The following is a 16,528-nucleotide window of genomic DNA, read 5'->3' on the forward strand; positions in this document are numbered from 1 at the left end:
AGCAGCTCGCTAGGTGAACGATTGAGCAGCGAGTGACTGTTCCCCAGCTTCGCCCTGTAGCCTTTGGAGAGCCGCACTGACTCACGCTGGATGCCTAACGCTGAGCCCCAAGCTTCCACACCCAGTTGTATCTAATACATCGCAGCTCCTTACCACAGTGGGGCAGGGAACATCTCTGAGCAAATAGGATGCACACACCCTGCTGCCTAAGAGACATCAGGGCTGGGTAATTTTATCTTCAGGTTGCACCTGCCAAAACAGTGTTACTTTTCCTGGCTGTACAACCAGCCCTTTCCTGCACACACAGGTAAGGCAGGCACTGTTCATAAGTGTCTGTCTCGAGAGGTATTGCTGCCGTGACACATGAGGTAAGGGAAAGCAGCACCCGTCAGCCACCCATCCTCAGTGGGAAAGCAAAAAGGGGGAGCAAAAATTGTCCAGCACCTCCTTCTAAACTGGCGTATGCATGTATGCACATACAAAAACAAGCAAACAAACAAAAACAACTTAAAAGCAAATGAATTCAATTTTTTTTTCTCATCCTTCTAATAAATACTTTGTTGGTATAATTACATCCTTAGAAATTCATGAACGATTGCGTAAATTTGTGTACACCTGCACACATTTTGCTCAATAAAATACTAGAAATTGGTGCTAGCGACTACGAGTCAGCTTAACTCACTTCTCACATCACCACTGTTGTTTCTTGCTTTTAAATAGGAACCCATCAGGAAAAACAAAGGTAGGTTAAAGAAAACAAATTTGATTTCCGCAAAACCTTTTCTTCAACTTTAAACCTGCAATGAAAACCTACAATTCCAGCTTCTAGCTATGACTTAGAAATGATTCCTATTCAAAGAAGGGATTAGGAAAATGCATGCAATAAATGCTTAGCCAGGTAAGCAAGTCAGATCTCCTCAATTGCTCCACGTCCCAGCTACAAGCAATCACTGCTGCTTTCCTTTATGCAGAACCCCTATCGGGACTGCTGGCTAGATAAATTTCACACTAAAGACACATGAAACAGAACGAGAAGAATACAAGGAATGTATTTCTCTATTAGGAGTTTATCACATTGTTAATTTTTATAGTGCTAGAAGCAAACTGCTCTCAGTTTTGTATCTACCTGGAGGCAGAAAAATCCCATTTCCTGGAAAAGCCCACATAGCCATTCAATAAGCAAACATCACAACAGTGAGCTAAAAATCTTTGTGGAATCATGCACTCAGGTCACCCTGCATAGAAAAGATGCTAGGAGGAAACAAGCATTTCCTTCACTTGGTGTTATTTAACTTATTATTTCAGCACAGATGAAAAAAATCTTTTTGTCAACAGCAACAAAATACTGGAGCATTACCCAGCTGCCTACCTAACTTATCAGGAAAAACAAACACACAGAGACATTCAGCTTCTGTTTTGTTCTGCATTAGGGATTCCATCCCCGTGCAAAACATATGCTCCATGTTTAAAGGGTTAAACATTCTCTCGCTTAGTCGGCTTTAGTGAATGTAAAATGCAAGATAATAACATACACTGTATCTTGAACCAAAAATGTGCACAGCATAACAAAACCCCTGTGCTAACCGACCGGCACTATGAATAGACCCATTCCCACTGCTTGTTAATTCAAAATAAATCCTTTACTGAGATTTAAAGCAAAACAGACAACACTAAACACACCAAAAATATCATGACTTACCCTTTCGGAGACACTTGTTTTTCTTAAGATATTTGGCAGTAAAAAACGGCATGGCTGCAACACTAAGGTTTCAGCCAAAGCTGACCTTTTATTACCAAGTGCTAAGAGCAGAATGACTGGACCAAAGAGAGAAAGCAAATTATTATACCAGATCTTTAAAATGCTCAATGATGTGCAAGGGGAATTCAGAGTGGGATAAAGTATGTCAAGTTGCACGGTGGGGATTGCAGATATCTTTCTGCTCATTAGCACTGCTGTTCGAGTTATTTAAAGTGTGCTCGGGGGAAATGAGGACAATTTCCATGACAATATGTACAGTATCATATAAGGAGGAAGCATTTTTTCAGGCAGAACTTCTGCATTACTCAGCTGCTACAGCAACCAACAATACGTTGAGAAGGAAAAAAACACCATCAGGTTTGGATAACATAAAAAAAGATTTTATTAACCAGTTCTTGTCTAGAGAGAGGTTTACAGTGATACATTTTCCACGTCACTTTACCGGGCTATCCCTGCATCTTATTCCTATGCCCTTCTGAAGAAAGGAAGCCTTGCTAAGCAGTTAAAGAAATTATCATGGGTTTCAATTCCAGTTAGTTACCCCAATACTCCTATGCCTCAGTTTCCCTGTCTTTCAAATGGGGTGAAAACGCTGCCATATTTGCATGTGTAAAAATCTTTGAGGTTCTTTGGAAGCGGGTACTAGGAGAAGAACAAGTGCATAACCCCACTGCTTCGCACTCCATGATTACAGCTGGTTATTTTCCCTCACGCTGCCATACTGCTTTGAGGACCAAAGACCACCAAAATCTCTCTTGCTTTTTTTCCAGCCAGGATGATGATCTGATTGATCTGGAAATTCTGTCTTATTCTTCTTGCTTCTGCTACCTCTCTGGAGAGCATAAAGCAGTTTGGTGCTGACTTCATATTCCTTTCTAACTGCATAAAGTTAGCATAGGACATTTAATGGCAATGACATTTACCCATGTCAGTGCTCCTCCCGGTCATCTGCCTCTACTTCACTTGACTGCAATGTATCGCCTGCCCAGGCGCCCCTTCCACCCTCACTCCTTGGAATATGAAGGACAATTCCACGAATTGGGCCATGTAATCTTGGGCACACTCATTTCTCTATTCCTCAGGTCTTGTTGTGTGTAGTGAACAGAAAGTGGCACTTGCTCTTAAAAACCCACGGACTTGTCATGGAAAATGTGCAAAAGCAAGTGATCTGTATTTCCATGGGTGTTTCAGCTCTTGGCTTTTACTGCTTCCAGTCTTTGGGGTACTGCCAAGTCACCACTGCACGGAGATGCAAGTAAACCAGTTGGCTGCCAGGGAGAATGTTTATAACCTCTTGCATGACTGGATTTGAAGTTAGCTTTCTAGACTAGCAAAGCAAATGATCTGAACGAAACCAGTACTACTCTTACAAGAACAAATAACTCTATAATGAAAAGTATACAAGCTAGGGGTGCACTGCACCATGCATAGAGCTAATAGCAGGGCTTTTTTTTTTTTTTTGAATCACTTGTTGTCAGCACACAAATATTTTATTTAGGAAATCCAAGTTTCCTCCTTACTTGAGGAAAATCCATTCAGGTAGAAATATGAAAAACTTCACCACAGTTTAGCATTCATAAATCCTGTAATGCTCAATACATGCCATTGTTACTGCGCCTGTACCACCATACCAAGCCAAATTCTCTTGTCACATCACTGCCAGGTAAACTGCCACATGTCACCTACTGCTGCAGGCTGGGGGTTGGACTTGGGGATGATCCTGGAATGGATTTTGGCGGGGGCAAGCTAGTTACTGTCCTGCCCTTGGAGGCAGCTCAATACCTTCTGCTCCAGAAGCTGGAATAATCTTGCATGCGTTAATATACGTGGGCCTCCTGCTTGAGCTGGGGGTTGGGGCAGAGGACTTCTAGAGGTCCCTCCAGCCATAACCACTGTGATTCTGCCTGCTCCATCCGTGATCAGACAGCATTTAACCGGAACATCTCTCCTTCAAAGACTGAAGGACACTACAATGTGCAAGTAGGGAAGGAATCGGTCAAAGTCTGTCTACACTGTATTTAATCTGGAAACGATGCCTGATCCTATTCTCATGTCACCAAAGAAGAGGATCTGACACAACTTTCTCCCTTACTAACGCAATTACAGCCATTCAAATCTTTCCGCAGAATCTGAAGTCTGGAGGGTGGCGGGGCTTTCTGCCACTCTTCATTCCTTCAGAAGACCCAAACCAAAAGATTTATGCTAGAATCTGGTTATTTTGAAGGAGAAACTCAGCAGTTTCCTCACAGAACTCATCCCTGAACCTCATGCTACTTCCTCCCACTGTCACTGTGTGGTATGTGGGAAAGAAGATCAAGCCCAAAGAGCCCTTGGAACGTCCCCTTTCTCCTTCAGCTTCCTCTTTGCCAGACAACATGCTCCCCTGACAATGACAGGCTGGAGTTTCTGCTGAAGCAAGTGGGCCTTTTTCCTCACAGTAAATTTAAAATAAAAAAAATACCCAGTAAAACCACAGCACCCCAAGGGAATTCCCTTCTCTGCCAGTTTAACACAGGGCAAATTTAGCCTAATGCAGTAATCCCTCCCAGCTGCCTATAAAACTGGCCCTTTTATGACCTCGCACAAAACCCTACTGCTTTCAGCTCCAGTACCCTACACATTATGCCTCATTTCCAGCTCTGCCCTTGGAGCTAAAAGCAGAGGTTGCCCTCCTGCTAGACTCGCCATTTCCAGAGAGAACCCCGGGCTTACACAGACATTTCTCTCTAATCCAGGGCACCAAAACACAGACTCTCTTCCTCTCCCCACCTCCTGCTGCCACAATCTCCTTTGGGGGGCCCCAAGACCTTGCTTCTTCAAGACAGGGGAACTGTTTAGTCTCCCCCCTGGCATTACTCTGTTGCTCAGGCACAGCTTTCCTTAATCAGCTCACTGAAAGAGATCATAACAAATTGTACCCTGACAAAAATCTCCAGATACCAAGAACAGACTGAATTGGATCCAAATCCTTAAATGTATCATTCACCCAGCTTTCAGTCTGCTTCCTATAGTAACGCTTTTAGAAAGGACTATATATAACCAGGACTGCATGAAATCTAAATATTTTTGTTGTATACCAGCACTCCAAAAGCACAGAGACCGACCGCAGAGCACATGCAACACGCGATCTCTGCTGTTAGCAGCAGGCTGCCCACAGCAGACAAAAGCACCTAAGACTCTTAACACCGCGTTTTCTGTAACAAATTTCAGTATCAGATTTCAAAATGCTTTACTAAGAAAGCCAGCATCATCTTCCCCATCTTACAAATGGGAACTGGAGAAAGGGATCATGACTTCTGCACAATGACCACAAGGTAAAAAAAGGGAGTACGATGGTGGGAGATTTTTCTGAACGCGCAGAAGCGATCAGCGTGTATGTTTTCACGTTCCCTATCCCTCTCCTGTGGCCCAAGAGGATTTCACCACCTTACAGGAACGGTGGAGTGACAGGCAACAAACATGAAAACTGCTGCTTTCTATTAAAGCAGTTAGTCATGGCCACGTGTTGGAATTTTCCTCCGAGTTACAGCCTTGGGGGACTTTCTGCTGATATTTCCCACCTGGGCAAAGTTAGCACAAAACCCAAAGAGAAGAAGGCAGCAGGACTCTACCTTCCTGCTAAAACACATGCTACAGCTTATGCGGTAAGAGCACACGGCTCCCGCTGCCCTTGAAGGAGAGGAATGGCAGTGCCTGGTGGGGAAGGAGGTGCTGAGGGTGCAGCAGGTGCCCTCCAGCCCCCAGCGCGATGGAGGAGCAGGGACTCCCTCCCCGCTCTCCAAAACCAGTGTGGGGCTGGAAGGGGACCCAGCTTGGGGTCAGAGGACAGCCTGGCCACACGCTGGGCAAAAGCTGCCATGCTGTGTGAGCCCTAGCACAGGAAGAAGACCAGATGACTGCAGCATGGCTCAGCCCAGCCTGCCGCCATACCACAGGTTTCTGCTTTATCAGATGGCAAGAGCACGCACTCAGGGTGCCCATTCAAAAAGATTTCTCCTTGCCTCCCCAGCCACAAAGTGATCTGGGAGAAATTCCTGTCTGTTGCTGATCAGGCGGATAAAAGCTGCCTTTTCTCCTTTCAGCAGTTAAAAACAGTCTGCCCTGAAACAAGTAGGGTCATTTTAGTCTGTGACCACATACATAAATTCTATCTACAGAACAAAGGAATCTCAGGTCAATTAAAAAGATCCTGTGGCTACAATATTCTTCTGGGAAGATGCCATCTCCATATGCTCATTACAGCCACATAAATCCCACCCCCTCACTTGCCTTGAGCAAGTAATTGTCTTTAAAAGCAAGCAAAATAATTATTTTTCCAACAGAGTTGTCATCATTAATTATGGCCAGGATAGCCAAGAGGGAGCTCATGCCTGGGCTTTTAAACGCTTGTAGCTAGTTAGCGTGGCTGTAACTTTACAGCTTTTTTTTTGCAGTGTTAACATTAACATACTATGGCTTCATTAAATCAAGGCACTCACTGATGAGCTAACCGATTCATTTGCAGAACACCAAGACTCTTCATGCTTATCTGTCCCACACCGAGAACGGGTTTTAAGGGCCGCACAGTTTATGCCTGCACTATGGGTACATTCAAGCAGCTCTGGCTGTATTCCTAAAGTCACATGTTTCAGTGAAGTAGGGATTCACAAACCATGAAGGCTGCAATTTACAGGAATTTGCCAAAAGTCCACTGAGTTACAGGCATATCACTACTCTATTGCTCACCTTTGTAAAGCCCTGTGGCTATAGTCTGTAAACATGTGATAGTAACCTCCTAAAGAGAAATAAAAATTAATGCAAACTTTTGGCTGGCTTCTGTACCTCTCACTGAGCCAAGTCTCCCCCTGAAGTTGATGGGAATTTCCCTGCATAAAGACCACAGAATTTGGCCTACCTTCCTCTTCTAGTTTAAGGGGTGAGGGGGAGAAGCAACAGACCCTGTTTCACTAGGACATCTCTGTAGTTCTCCATTCTGCTGACCAGGGCTTGTTAAGCTGAAGACAGTGATGCGTTGAAAGGTCACTTGGTACAGAAGATTACGATAGAGTGTGAAGTCCACTGAAAGTTTCCAGAAGGCATTCTTTATCTTAATTCATTTTTAAATGACGTCTCTAAAATAACAGTGACTTTTGTTTGTCAACCAGCCTGCACAGATCTGGTTTCTGAACCACTGCCACCCCAGGCATTCACAAATCTCAGGTCAGCTGACCAAAATCATGAGACTGGCTTCCAACCAACAAGACTTTCTCATTACTATTTATCTTCTAGTTTCTAAGCCTTTACAGATCCTACTCAGTAGCTTTATTTTAAAGTATTTTTCAGTATTATTTTTCAGTAGCTTTATTTTAAAGCCACAAGCTGTTAAAAAAATAAAAAATACCTTTCTTTTTATTAATGAAAGCTACAAGTTTGACATAGTCATGGTATTCAGAAATAGGGTTTTTAAGGAAAGCACACACACAATAAGACACAGCATGTGAATTCAGGCTTAAGTATTTCCTCCACCTGAGCAAGCAGCCTGTCTTTATGACCTTTGCAAAGCCAAAGCTCAAAGTAGGCAGATCCAGATTTTCTGAACAGTCCAGACTCAAGATTTTGCTTCAGGCTCCCTTGTAAATATGCTCAAGAATCCTTGCTCTCCCTCCTCAGGATCTCCACCTGCATCAGTCCAGCCCATGTCTCAGCCACAGCTGAGATGTACAGCAATGTACATCCTTCAGCTACGTCATTCTCCACCTGCTGCTAGGAGTTTTGAGGGCAAGTCCCATTTTCCTCTGAAGTGCAGTAACCTGTATCCCTACGCGATTGCTCCTATGGAATTTGAGAAAAATATGCTCGGGGGGGACACGGACAGACTAGCAGCTCTATAGTTTACGCTGTGTCCTTACAGCAAAGGTCCTTACATCACTTCGTGTGGATCCCACAACTGACTGCAGGTCAGCACAGTGGGGAGAAGTGCCATGCATTTGCAATAAAAACTTTGCATATAGATAAGAGGGCAATTTGAGATGACCTTGAATATCCTGCAGAAAGACACACTCTTCCATGGGGACATGCTCTGAACACCAGGGACATTTTGACTTTCTCTTAAAAGTCTGCTGCTGCTTTAACATGGACTTGAGGGGCCACAGAGCCACTGCTCCCACAGGGAAAGGAGACTTTGCACCTGGGTCGCAGTGCAGGCCCATGGAAAACCCCCCAGACTTGTTACACTTCGCTTAGTACACTTTGGAAGTGGAATACATGAGATTATGTAGGTGCCTAAAACCAAATGAGGACATAAATATATCTATGGCATTAGCAAAGAATGGCTCAAAATGGAACTGATCCAGTAGTGTACTTTTACTGGTGGAACTGAGTACAAAGCATAGTTTTAGTGACACACTAAGTAAAAGAGGATTGGATAATCACTGCAAAACTGCAAGCATTAAGAGAGCAGGGAATAAGCCTTTGCTTACGTCTTCAGCACAGGAAATAGGTGCAATCCTGCTCCTAGTCCTCCTGTGTTTAGCACAGCCATCTCTACTCTCAGCCCCAAACAGGATAATGAAAACAAAAAGGACAGGGATATGGGAGCTGAACAAAAGACCGCACGTGCAACATAAGCTAGCAGCACAGGTTCTGTGGGGATAGCTTCATCCTGCTGCTCCACAGCCACAAACCCCTGCGAATAACCCTCCAGTGCCGTGCAGTCTCACTGCATCCTCCAGCACTGCTGGTAACCGGGAGTCAGAACCTCGCCCCATGTGTGCAATCAAGAGGATGAAAGCCCCAGGCAGCAGTTAAGAGAAAAGCTTTTTTTTTTTACTCCTCTCCCTGAAGTGAGCTGTGATTTTCATCCCCATTGCACAATTGCCACTCCACAGTCCCTCAAGCATACATAATGCAACACAGTGATGCCAGCCTCACCATGCAAACCACCCCAGGCTTTTATAGGAGCAAGGGAAAAGACAGGAATAAATAGTAAAATGCAAATCAACCACATACTGAATTTCAAAGCTGCCTTTAATTACAATTTCTTCCTGTTTCCCCGGGTGTTGTAAGCACTGCTCTAAGCGAGCCACCCTGGTAAACAGAGTCGTGATCATCTTGTTAAGCTCATTCAAGTACTTTGTGTTTTTCTTGACAATTCAATGTCTTCAAAGCTGAAATCTAGGCTACAGCCAGACTGAAGCATCAAGGTACCAACAATACCTTCAGTGTTTGTATTTTCCCATCCCTCCACCGGGCAGGAGACTGAGACTGAACTTCTCTCTTTCATGTAAAAGCACGAGGAAACCAACAGTGCAGGCTCCCAGCCTAACCCAAGGATATGCCTTCTTTAAAGGCTACACCACTGCTCTCCTGTGACCTGCATCCCTCCAGTGCTGAGCCTAGGTCAGGACCCCTTCTGTTCAGATGATTCTTCCTCAGAGCAGCGACCCAACAGTTAGCTTTGTTTTCCCTTTCTCTCCACCAGAGCTGAGAGCAGGACAACTCCCTCTCTTCGGAGCACACAATGACAATAGTAATTGTCCCAGCTATAAAACAGGCTGCTTTAGTCAAACAAAAGCTGCCTTTATTTCAAGGTGCAGCAGGGGAAATAAATACAGTCATGATACTGGGCCAGATTCTCAGCAAGTAGAAGTCAATCAGCTCTAATGAGGTCAGAAAAGCCTAATTTATCCTCAGCTAAGGATCTGGCCCCATTTCTTTCCTGTGCATAACCACAGCTGAGGGCATTAGGCCCATGAGCTGAGCTCCAGGGCTCCATTTCCACCAGGAGCATTCCCAGGAACGATGGAGGGATGGCAGCACGGACTGAAGAAGCACTCTAGTATGCCTACAGCTTAGATTAACAAAGCTGCAGACCTACCACCACAACTTATCCCATAGTTCACACTAAGCAAAAACCTCCCATGACACCAGATAACTGATACCTAACAGCAGGCAGTTTCTGTAAGACAGCTGCATTGATCAGAGACCACCTCTGTTTTCACCCTTGACCAGTATGGAGTATCGTAATGTAACAGTGAGCTTCAGACTGGTTCAAGCAGAGTAATTTAACGGGACTGCTTCCTGTAGAAGCACCTCCACAACAGAGCAGAAGAAATGAAAGCTTTGTTACTGGGGGGTGAGGGTATTTCAAGGAGGTTGGAATTGTTCCTTTATTTCAGTGCAGATGGGTTTGACAAAAAAAACAACACTAAAATATTACATTTTGCATGAATTTGAACTCTTTTGCTGATATATATTTCTCATCTAAAAGCTAGTATACAGCAAAATAAAAGCTTAAACAAAAGCAATAAGTATAAAGCTAAATGAAAAACATTTGGTTTACAATTCAGCAAACTGTCTTGGGATGACCCAGAATGATTTTTTTGTTGTTGTGTTGCTGAAAAATAACATGAACTTCTCTAATTTTCCCTAGGAAGCCTAAACCAATATCTTTTCCCAAACTTCCTCCCCAAAGATTATTATTTTCCTAGAAAAAAAAAAAGTAGGGAAGTCAAAAAAAAAGAAAAGAATTTTGCTTTTTCTCAATGGTCTCTGGATCAAGCCCTAAGAGTTTCGCTCTGTTCAGGAAAGACCCTGCAGCTGACAGTGCTAAAGGTGCTCTGACAGCTCCTTTCCCAGTGGAGTACGAGATGGAGAACAGGAGACATTTGCAGCCTCTGTGCTTTGAACTGCTTTGATCCATCAACACCTACCAGCTGAACCTTCCACACTGCTAGCCTCACTGATAAGGACTGTCAGCATCTTGGTCAGTCCTCTAGTGTAGACAGGTCCATAGGTGTGACAAGTCCAAGTCTGCTTTACTTTGCTTTATTCATTCATCCCTAGGCAGTGAAAGTCTTTTCACTTTTCATGTTGAATATGATAAATGAAAAGCTTGATTTACTACATGTGAATTCACGATCATTTTGCTTTAAATTGCATTCAATTCCTCCAAGCTCTCTCCCCCATTGCATGGCAGAAAACCATACCCATATACCTGGAGCCAATGCACTCAGAACCGTTTGAGAAGCCAGAAACTGAGATGTTAACTCTGAAACCCACCAATGGTAATGCAAATATCCTCATCTATCATATTAAGATGCTTTGTATGCAAGTGATAAGCAAGAAACATCCAGGTATCATGCTTAGCCACCTTGTCACCCCAAACCACCAATGACAGCACAATAAATGTCAATCTCAGAGCAGGGACAACCACTCCCTACAGCTGCCAAAAACGATGTTTTTCTACCCTCTTCATTTAGATTCTTTGCATTGCCATTTCTTTCCCCTTCCTCCAGCATAAGTATACAGCAAGGTTTCAGAGTGCAGCGCTAGGATGTCTGCATCTTCAGTCCTGCCACTCACAGCTCTGAGCCATAGCTGGCTATTTTTAGGAGCTCTGAACATGCTGCTGCAGCCAAAGTGTGAGAACCCTTTCTAAGTCTTCTTGTCTCCTTAGATCTTTTTTGATATGCTAGCTAGAATGACAATGAGTAGTACACTACATGAGAATGCTTCAGACTTCCTATTTTGATGGTGCAAAGCAGCTGACAGTCCAAAACACACACACCGTGGTGCATCGCCAATCCACTTCATGTGGTCATGGAGCCCTTATGGAAGCCAGTGCTCAGACAGCTGCTGTTTCTGAAACTGTCCACAGCACTGACATGAAAGCAGTGGGGAACGATTGCTCCGGATCAGAACATCAAGCTTAAGCAACCAGGTAACACACTGAGAATGAGGGCTGGGGTTAAAGCTGACATTGCCCAACTTTTCTGTCTCCAACCGTGTTGCTTAAATGCAGCATTTAGAGTTATTGCTGTGCTGGAAACATTGCTTCCTTGTGGCTGCCCTGCATTAGCCATTGTAAGACTCTTCAGTTGCCCATAACTTTGCCAGAAACCTACCCGTGTGCACAGTCCTGATGGCTGCCCAAATTGTTCTGCCCCGGTGGGAAGGAGTCAAGTGCGGAGAGCCTGGCTGGGTCTGCCAGGCAGGAGAGGTGGAGAGGGCAGACCACCTCTGCAACCCATCCTTTAGAGATGGCAATGTGAGCAAGAAATCGAGCCTTCTCACCTGCTGCTCCTCTCAATCAGCTCTCAGGTCTTTCCTTCTGTCTTCTAAAGCACCAGCTTTTTCCTCAGCATTTTTCTCTACAGCTATTCCCACAAGTGACTTCTCAAGGCCCATGGCTTATTCCCAGTCTGGGAAGGCTGGGAGATCTGCCTGGTGTTTGGCCCACTCCAGGGCCCCACTAAACCCAGCTGAGGCTGCTGGTTGGGCCTGCCTGACCTAGCACAAGGCTAGCACGATAACTGGGCTCCCCCATTTTGCTGTGATGATCCGCGCACATAACACTGCGTTTGCTGTATGGACACTAAACTGTTCTAGGCCCTGCACTAACCCTGCCATAAAGGAGAATCTTGAGTTGGCAGTTCCTCTGAACACCGGGATCAAGCTCACATTCCCATTAAGTGCAAAATCTCCAGCTAATTATAAAGCTTAACATCATCATCATCTGTATTTTTACAAGGAGGCACAAAAGGAAAGAGGAATAATCCATGTCATTACTGGCCTGAGACAGACCCTTCATCCAAGCAGAAATATAAATAGTAGGAAGAGGACTAATCACTACTCAACAGGAGACGGGAAACATTTCAGAGGCAGTGTTGGCTTACAAAGGGCAAAGCACTCCAGACAAAACAGACTGGCTTGCTACAAGGAGACTGGAAAATAAGCAGAGGGAAAAAAATGCAGCTGGGACAACATGCTTGGAGCTCACTCGAGTACCATATCCCACAGCTCCTAAATTCCTCATAGCAGTAACTCACATTGTCTGGAAAACAAACTGTCACAGGACTCTAAACTACCAGAAGGGCTCCTTGAGAAGGTGCACTCCCAGCATACTGCACTAGAGCAGCGCTGCGTGGAGCCAGCAGCAGAGCAGGAGGGGCTGAAGGGCCGGCCAGTTCTGCACTCAGCTGGAACACGGCTTCATTCCCTTGCTGTAGCTCCCCACACGTGAAATGGAGAAGATGACAACTTCCTATTTCTGTCTTGCTTAACATGGCAGAGGTTCCACATCAATTAATGCTGGCTCTGTGAGCTACAGAATCACTTAACAAGGCATGACTGAGCTAGATCAGGCATGGACACAATCACATTTCTGTCAAATTAGCAAGAGCAGAGTAGAGTTTACATCAGCTTTATGCCAGCTGCAAGAAACAAGATGCCCAATCCAACATAAAATTGGAATGATATAAGCAGGCCATATCAGTGTTAAAATAAGGCTTGCTGGTTTAAAATATTTGGGGGGTGGGGGGGGGAGGGAAAGAGGTGTTTTGGTGGTAGGTTTTTTTGATAAGTTTGAACCATCAAAATGAATTTATATCAGAACAGTGCTTGTATCATATGGCTACAACTGATACCAGCTAAACTAAATCATATTAAATTCTTGAAACATTAAGTCTCTCTTCACAATACATGCAGTAAGAGGTTCTAGTCACAGCTGTGCTTCTGGTGTCCTATCTACGTTTTTGTTTGCGTTAAGGTCTACTCCATTTAGAAGCATCCATCATTTCTCTCTCCCTCGAGAATACACCTTGTAATGTTTTATTTAGTGTTCAGATAATCAGAATCACAGAATCATCTAGATTGGAAGAGACCTCCAAGATCACCCAGTCCAACCTCTGACCTAACACTAACAAGTCCTCCACTAAACCATATCACGAAGCTCAACATCTAAACGTCTCTTAAAGACCTCCAGGGATGGTGACTCAACCACCTCCCCTGGGCAGCCCATTCCAATGCCTAACAACCCTTTCAGTAAAGAAGTTCTTAATATCCAACCTAAGCCTCCCCTGGTGCAACTTTAGCCCATTCCCCCTCGTCCTGTCACCAGGCACATGGGAGAATAGACCAACCCCTACCTTGCTACAGCAATAATATCTCTATAAATATCGAGATAAATATCAATCTCTATAAATAGAGATAATAATATCTCTATAAAGATTGGTAAGTAGAAAAGTATTAAGAGCATGTGAAGATAGTCACAGTGCTGCAAGCTGCAGTGACAGAAGTAGAACAAAGAATGCTAGATTGGTTACAAAGACAGAAATAGCCACAGGAGATATGCACGGCCCATTAAAAACAACGTATTATGTGAAAACAATGCATACGTTATGGAAAAATGAATCCTGGCAACAATAAGAGATGACAGAGAATGGCTAATTAGGAAGGAATTTGTATGTGATAAAAGCAGTAAAGAAAGTACTATTTAGGCTGCAAAATAGTAGACCTCACAGCATCAACCCCCTCCCAACACGTTACATTGCTCTGTGAACCTGCGTGCTGTCACAGCTACCAGCTACGCGCTGTAGGCCCAGCTCAACGCCTTCACAGACTTACGGCCGGGACTCTTTCCTTGCTGTTTGTGCCTGAATCAACTGATTTTGTTAAATTGCAAGAAGCTTGATTTCTGTGAAAATCAGATGTCTGTTGAAGTTTGTTTTCAACAGAATTATCAGCTGACTAGGACTGGAGATCCAAGATTCCCCCCCCCCCCCCCCCCCCCCCGCAGGAGTATAGGCTAGAGACAGAGCTGCCAGCAAAAGGAGAGGCTGTGACATGCTGGGCAGAACATGGACACAGCACCCCCCAGCCTTAATCCCATCCCCAAACTCAACACACAACCACCATACAGACAGTGATTCAATGCCCCACCACTCAACCTCATTGCCTCAGCCCTGTTTCCTTATTTCCAACAAGGATTTCAAAAAAAAAAAAAAAGCATTTAAGGAAAAGAAGGCAGGCTCTTACAGCATTCTGATGGTTACTTTTTAGGAATAGCACCTTGCCCAGCTACTGGAACCTTCCCTAGGGCTCAGAGCTTTTCCCAATATTTTGGTAGTGGTTTTCTTGGTGTTTTGCAAGAAGGAAAAAAAAAAAAAAAAAAAGGACTGAAGCACTGAAGCTAGCAGTAACCACTCTGCTCAGCAGATGTGAAGCTTAAAGAAGAGTCATGCAGGAGCCTGGCTTGCTGGCGGGCTTGCTTTCACAACAGAGGAGCACAGATCATTTGAGTGGTGACACTGGTCACAGCTCTACAGGTGACTGCGAGACCCCTTCTGTGGTGAAAGTGGAGACTGAATCTTTGTTACATACGGAAAAATATAACATCTCATCTTCAAGCTTAGAGCCTTCTAGCTTAGATGCTATAAATGTTCTGGTAATTGGCTAAGTGAATCTAATTTTTTCTTCATAAGAGAATCAATAGAGCTTGGTCCCTTAAGAAAAAACCTGTTTCCATACTTGTTTTCATTTTGACAGATTTCCTATACCAAGCTCCACATAATCTTTTGAATATCACCTACGAAAAAGCAATTTTACCGTGAAAGCATTACTGGCTGTTCTGTTATTATACAGCACATACGCAGGCTAACGTAAAGCAGTTGGGTAAGGCTATCTTTAGTTCCTGCAAGATTTCTCCCATCATGAGCTACTGGGGTTGCATTCTGGGCTTACACAAAATGCAGCACCGCAGGAAACCAACAGAACAGACCGATAATGATTCAACGTGGAATCCATCTTTTCCCCAACTCTTGACTCCCTTCCTACTTTCAGATGCCTCCCCTACCTCCCATCTTCTCTCTGCCTGCAGGGAGCCCTTGCTGGAAGCCACAACAACAGTTTCTTGCCTCTATAGCCTCTCCAGTTGGATTGGTGTTATTAGCAGAGAGGCACAGATACTTCCTAATCAACTTTATTAAAACAGTTCATTACAACATGTACACACCACTTGCATGTTTATGACAGAAAAGGAACCTCTAAGGCTCAATTCCTACAATATTAGCAAATTAACGTGGCTCAATAAACAAATCTGTTTGTCTTAGGAAAAGCAAGATTCTCTCTTGGGTCACTGTTAAAGAGACTGACTCACCTTCTTCCTGCTGGCTTAAGCCTATGTCTACTCCAGCCTCCTGTTCTAGCAGCCTTACTCCATCTACGTACCTCATTGCTTCTGAGTAGATGCTGCTTTCACAGTATCATTGTACAGTAAAGAACTCAGCATAAATCACTACTGATGCCTATGGCTTCGCTGGATAAGGATTTTTTCCTTCTTTGTACCTCAAAACTTTATTTCATAGCATTTGTCCCAAACTCTCTTGGCAGCCATTATGTCTAATCTCAGTGAAAATCCCTTATAGTCAATTCCTCTCATCCCTCTCCCTTATGTGTTTATATTAGATACATTTGTCAATTTTTAACTCTATAAGGAAATACATCTCAGTTTTAAGAGCCGTGTTGATCGCTGTACTCCATTGAAGGAGCGCTCCTTCCAAGAGACACAACTTATCTGTTGAGAGGCCAGTGCTAAGCATGCTCTGCCTGCTGTCTGGATGGACAACAGCTCTGCCTTGTCATGCCCACAGGCCATCACCATTGCAGAAACTAATGAGGCAGTTAACATTTCTGCCCAAATAGCTCTAAAACTGAATTCCTCCTGAAGTTACAAATAGCAGGAAGTCCCTGGATCTTCTCAAAAGCTATTTAAAATATATGTGGATGAATGCTAATATTTGTTGAGAAGTAAATAGATTCTTTCATCCTAATGTCTCTTTCGTACTCTGATACTTTCAGGGTAGCTGGCAAGCCTAACAAAACTTTCCGTTCCCATAGGTGTGGCTTTTCTTTGCCTGAATTGGCAAAGAAAATCTGCTTTATAATGTCAGCAGCCAAGCACAGGAATTGTGGATAGCCAAGAAGCAACAAGGTTGCCTCTGTTAAATTGCA

At 44.0% G+C, this 16,528-nt stretch overlaps 1 protein-coding gene across 14 annotated transcripts in view; it reads right to left on the reverse strand.

The window, feature by feature from the left end:
- ARHGAP22 (Rho GTPase activating protein 22) overlaps positions 1 to 16,528 on the reverse strand; it is a 149,977-nt gene that overhangs the window by 60,533 nt on the left and 72,916 nt on the right. Inside the window, exon 1 of one of the 14 annotated variants that reach the window (XM_080596973.1) lies at positions 1,700 to 2,935. The exons of 12 other annotated variants lie outside the window; for them this stretch is intronic. In XM_080596973.1, the coding sequence (XP_080453099.1) occupies positions 1,700 to 1,751 (52 nt within the window). In that variant the 5' untranslated portion in view covers positions 1,752 to 2,935. Of the gene's footprint in view, positions 1 to 1,699; positions 2,936 to 16,528 lie in introns of those variants that run through there. One more of the 14 variants, XM_080596974.1, reaches the window with a different exon arrangement.

This window comes from Anser brachyrhynchus (genome assembly GCF_964034855.1).
Source record: "Anser brachyrhynchus genome assembly, chromosome: 6".
Lineage (NCBI taxonomy): Eukaryota > Metazoa > Chordata > Aves > Anseriformes > Anatidae > Anser > Anser brachyrhynchus.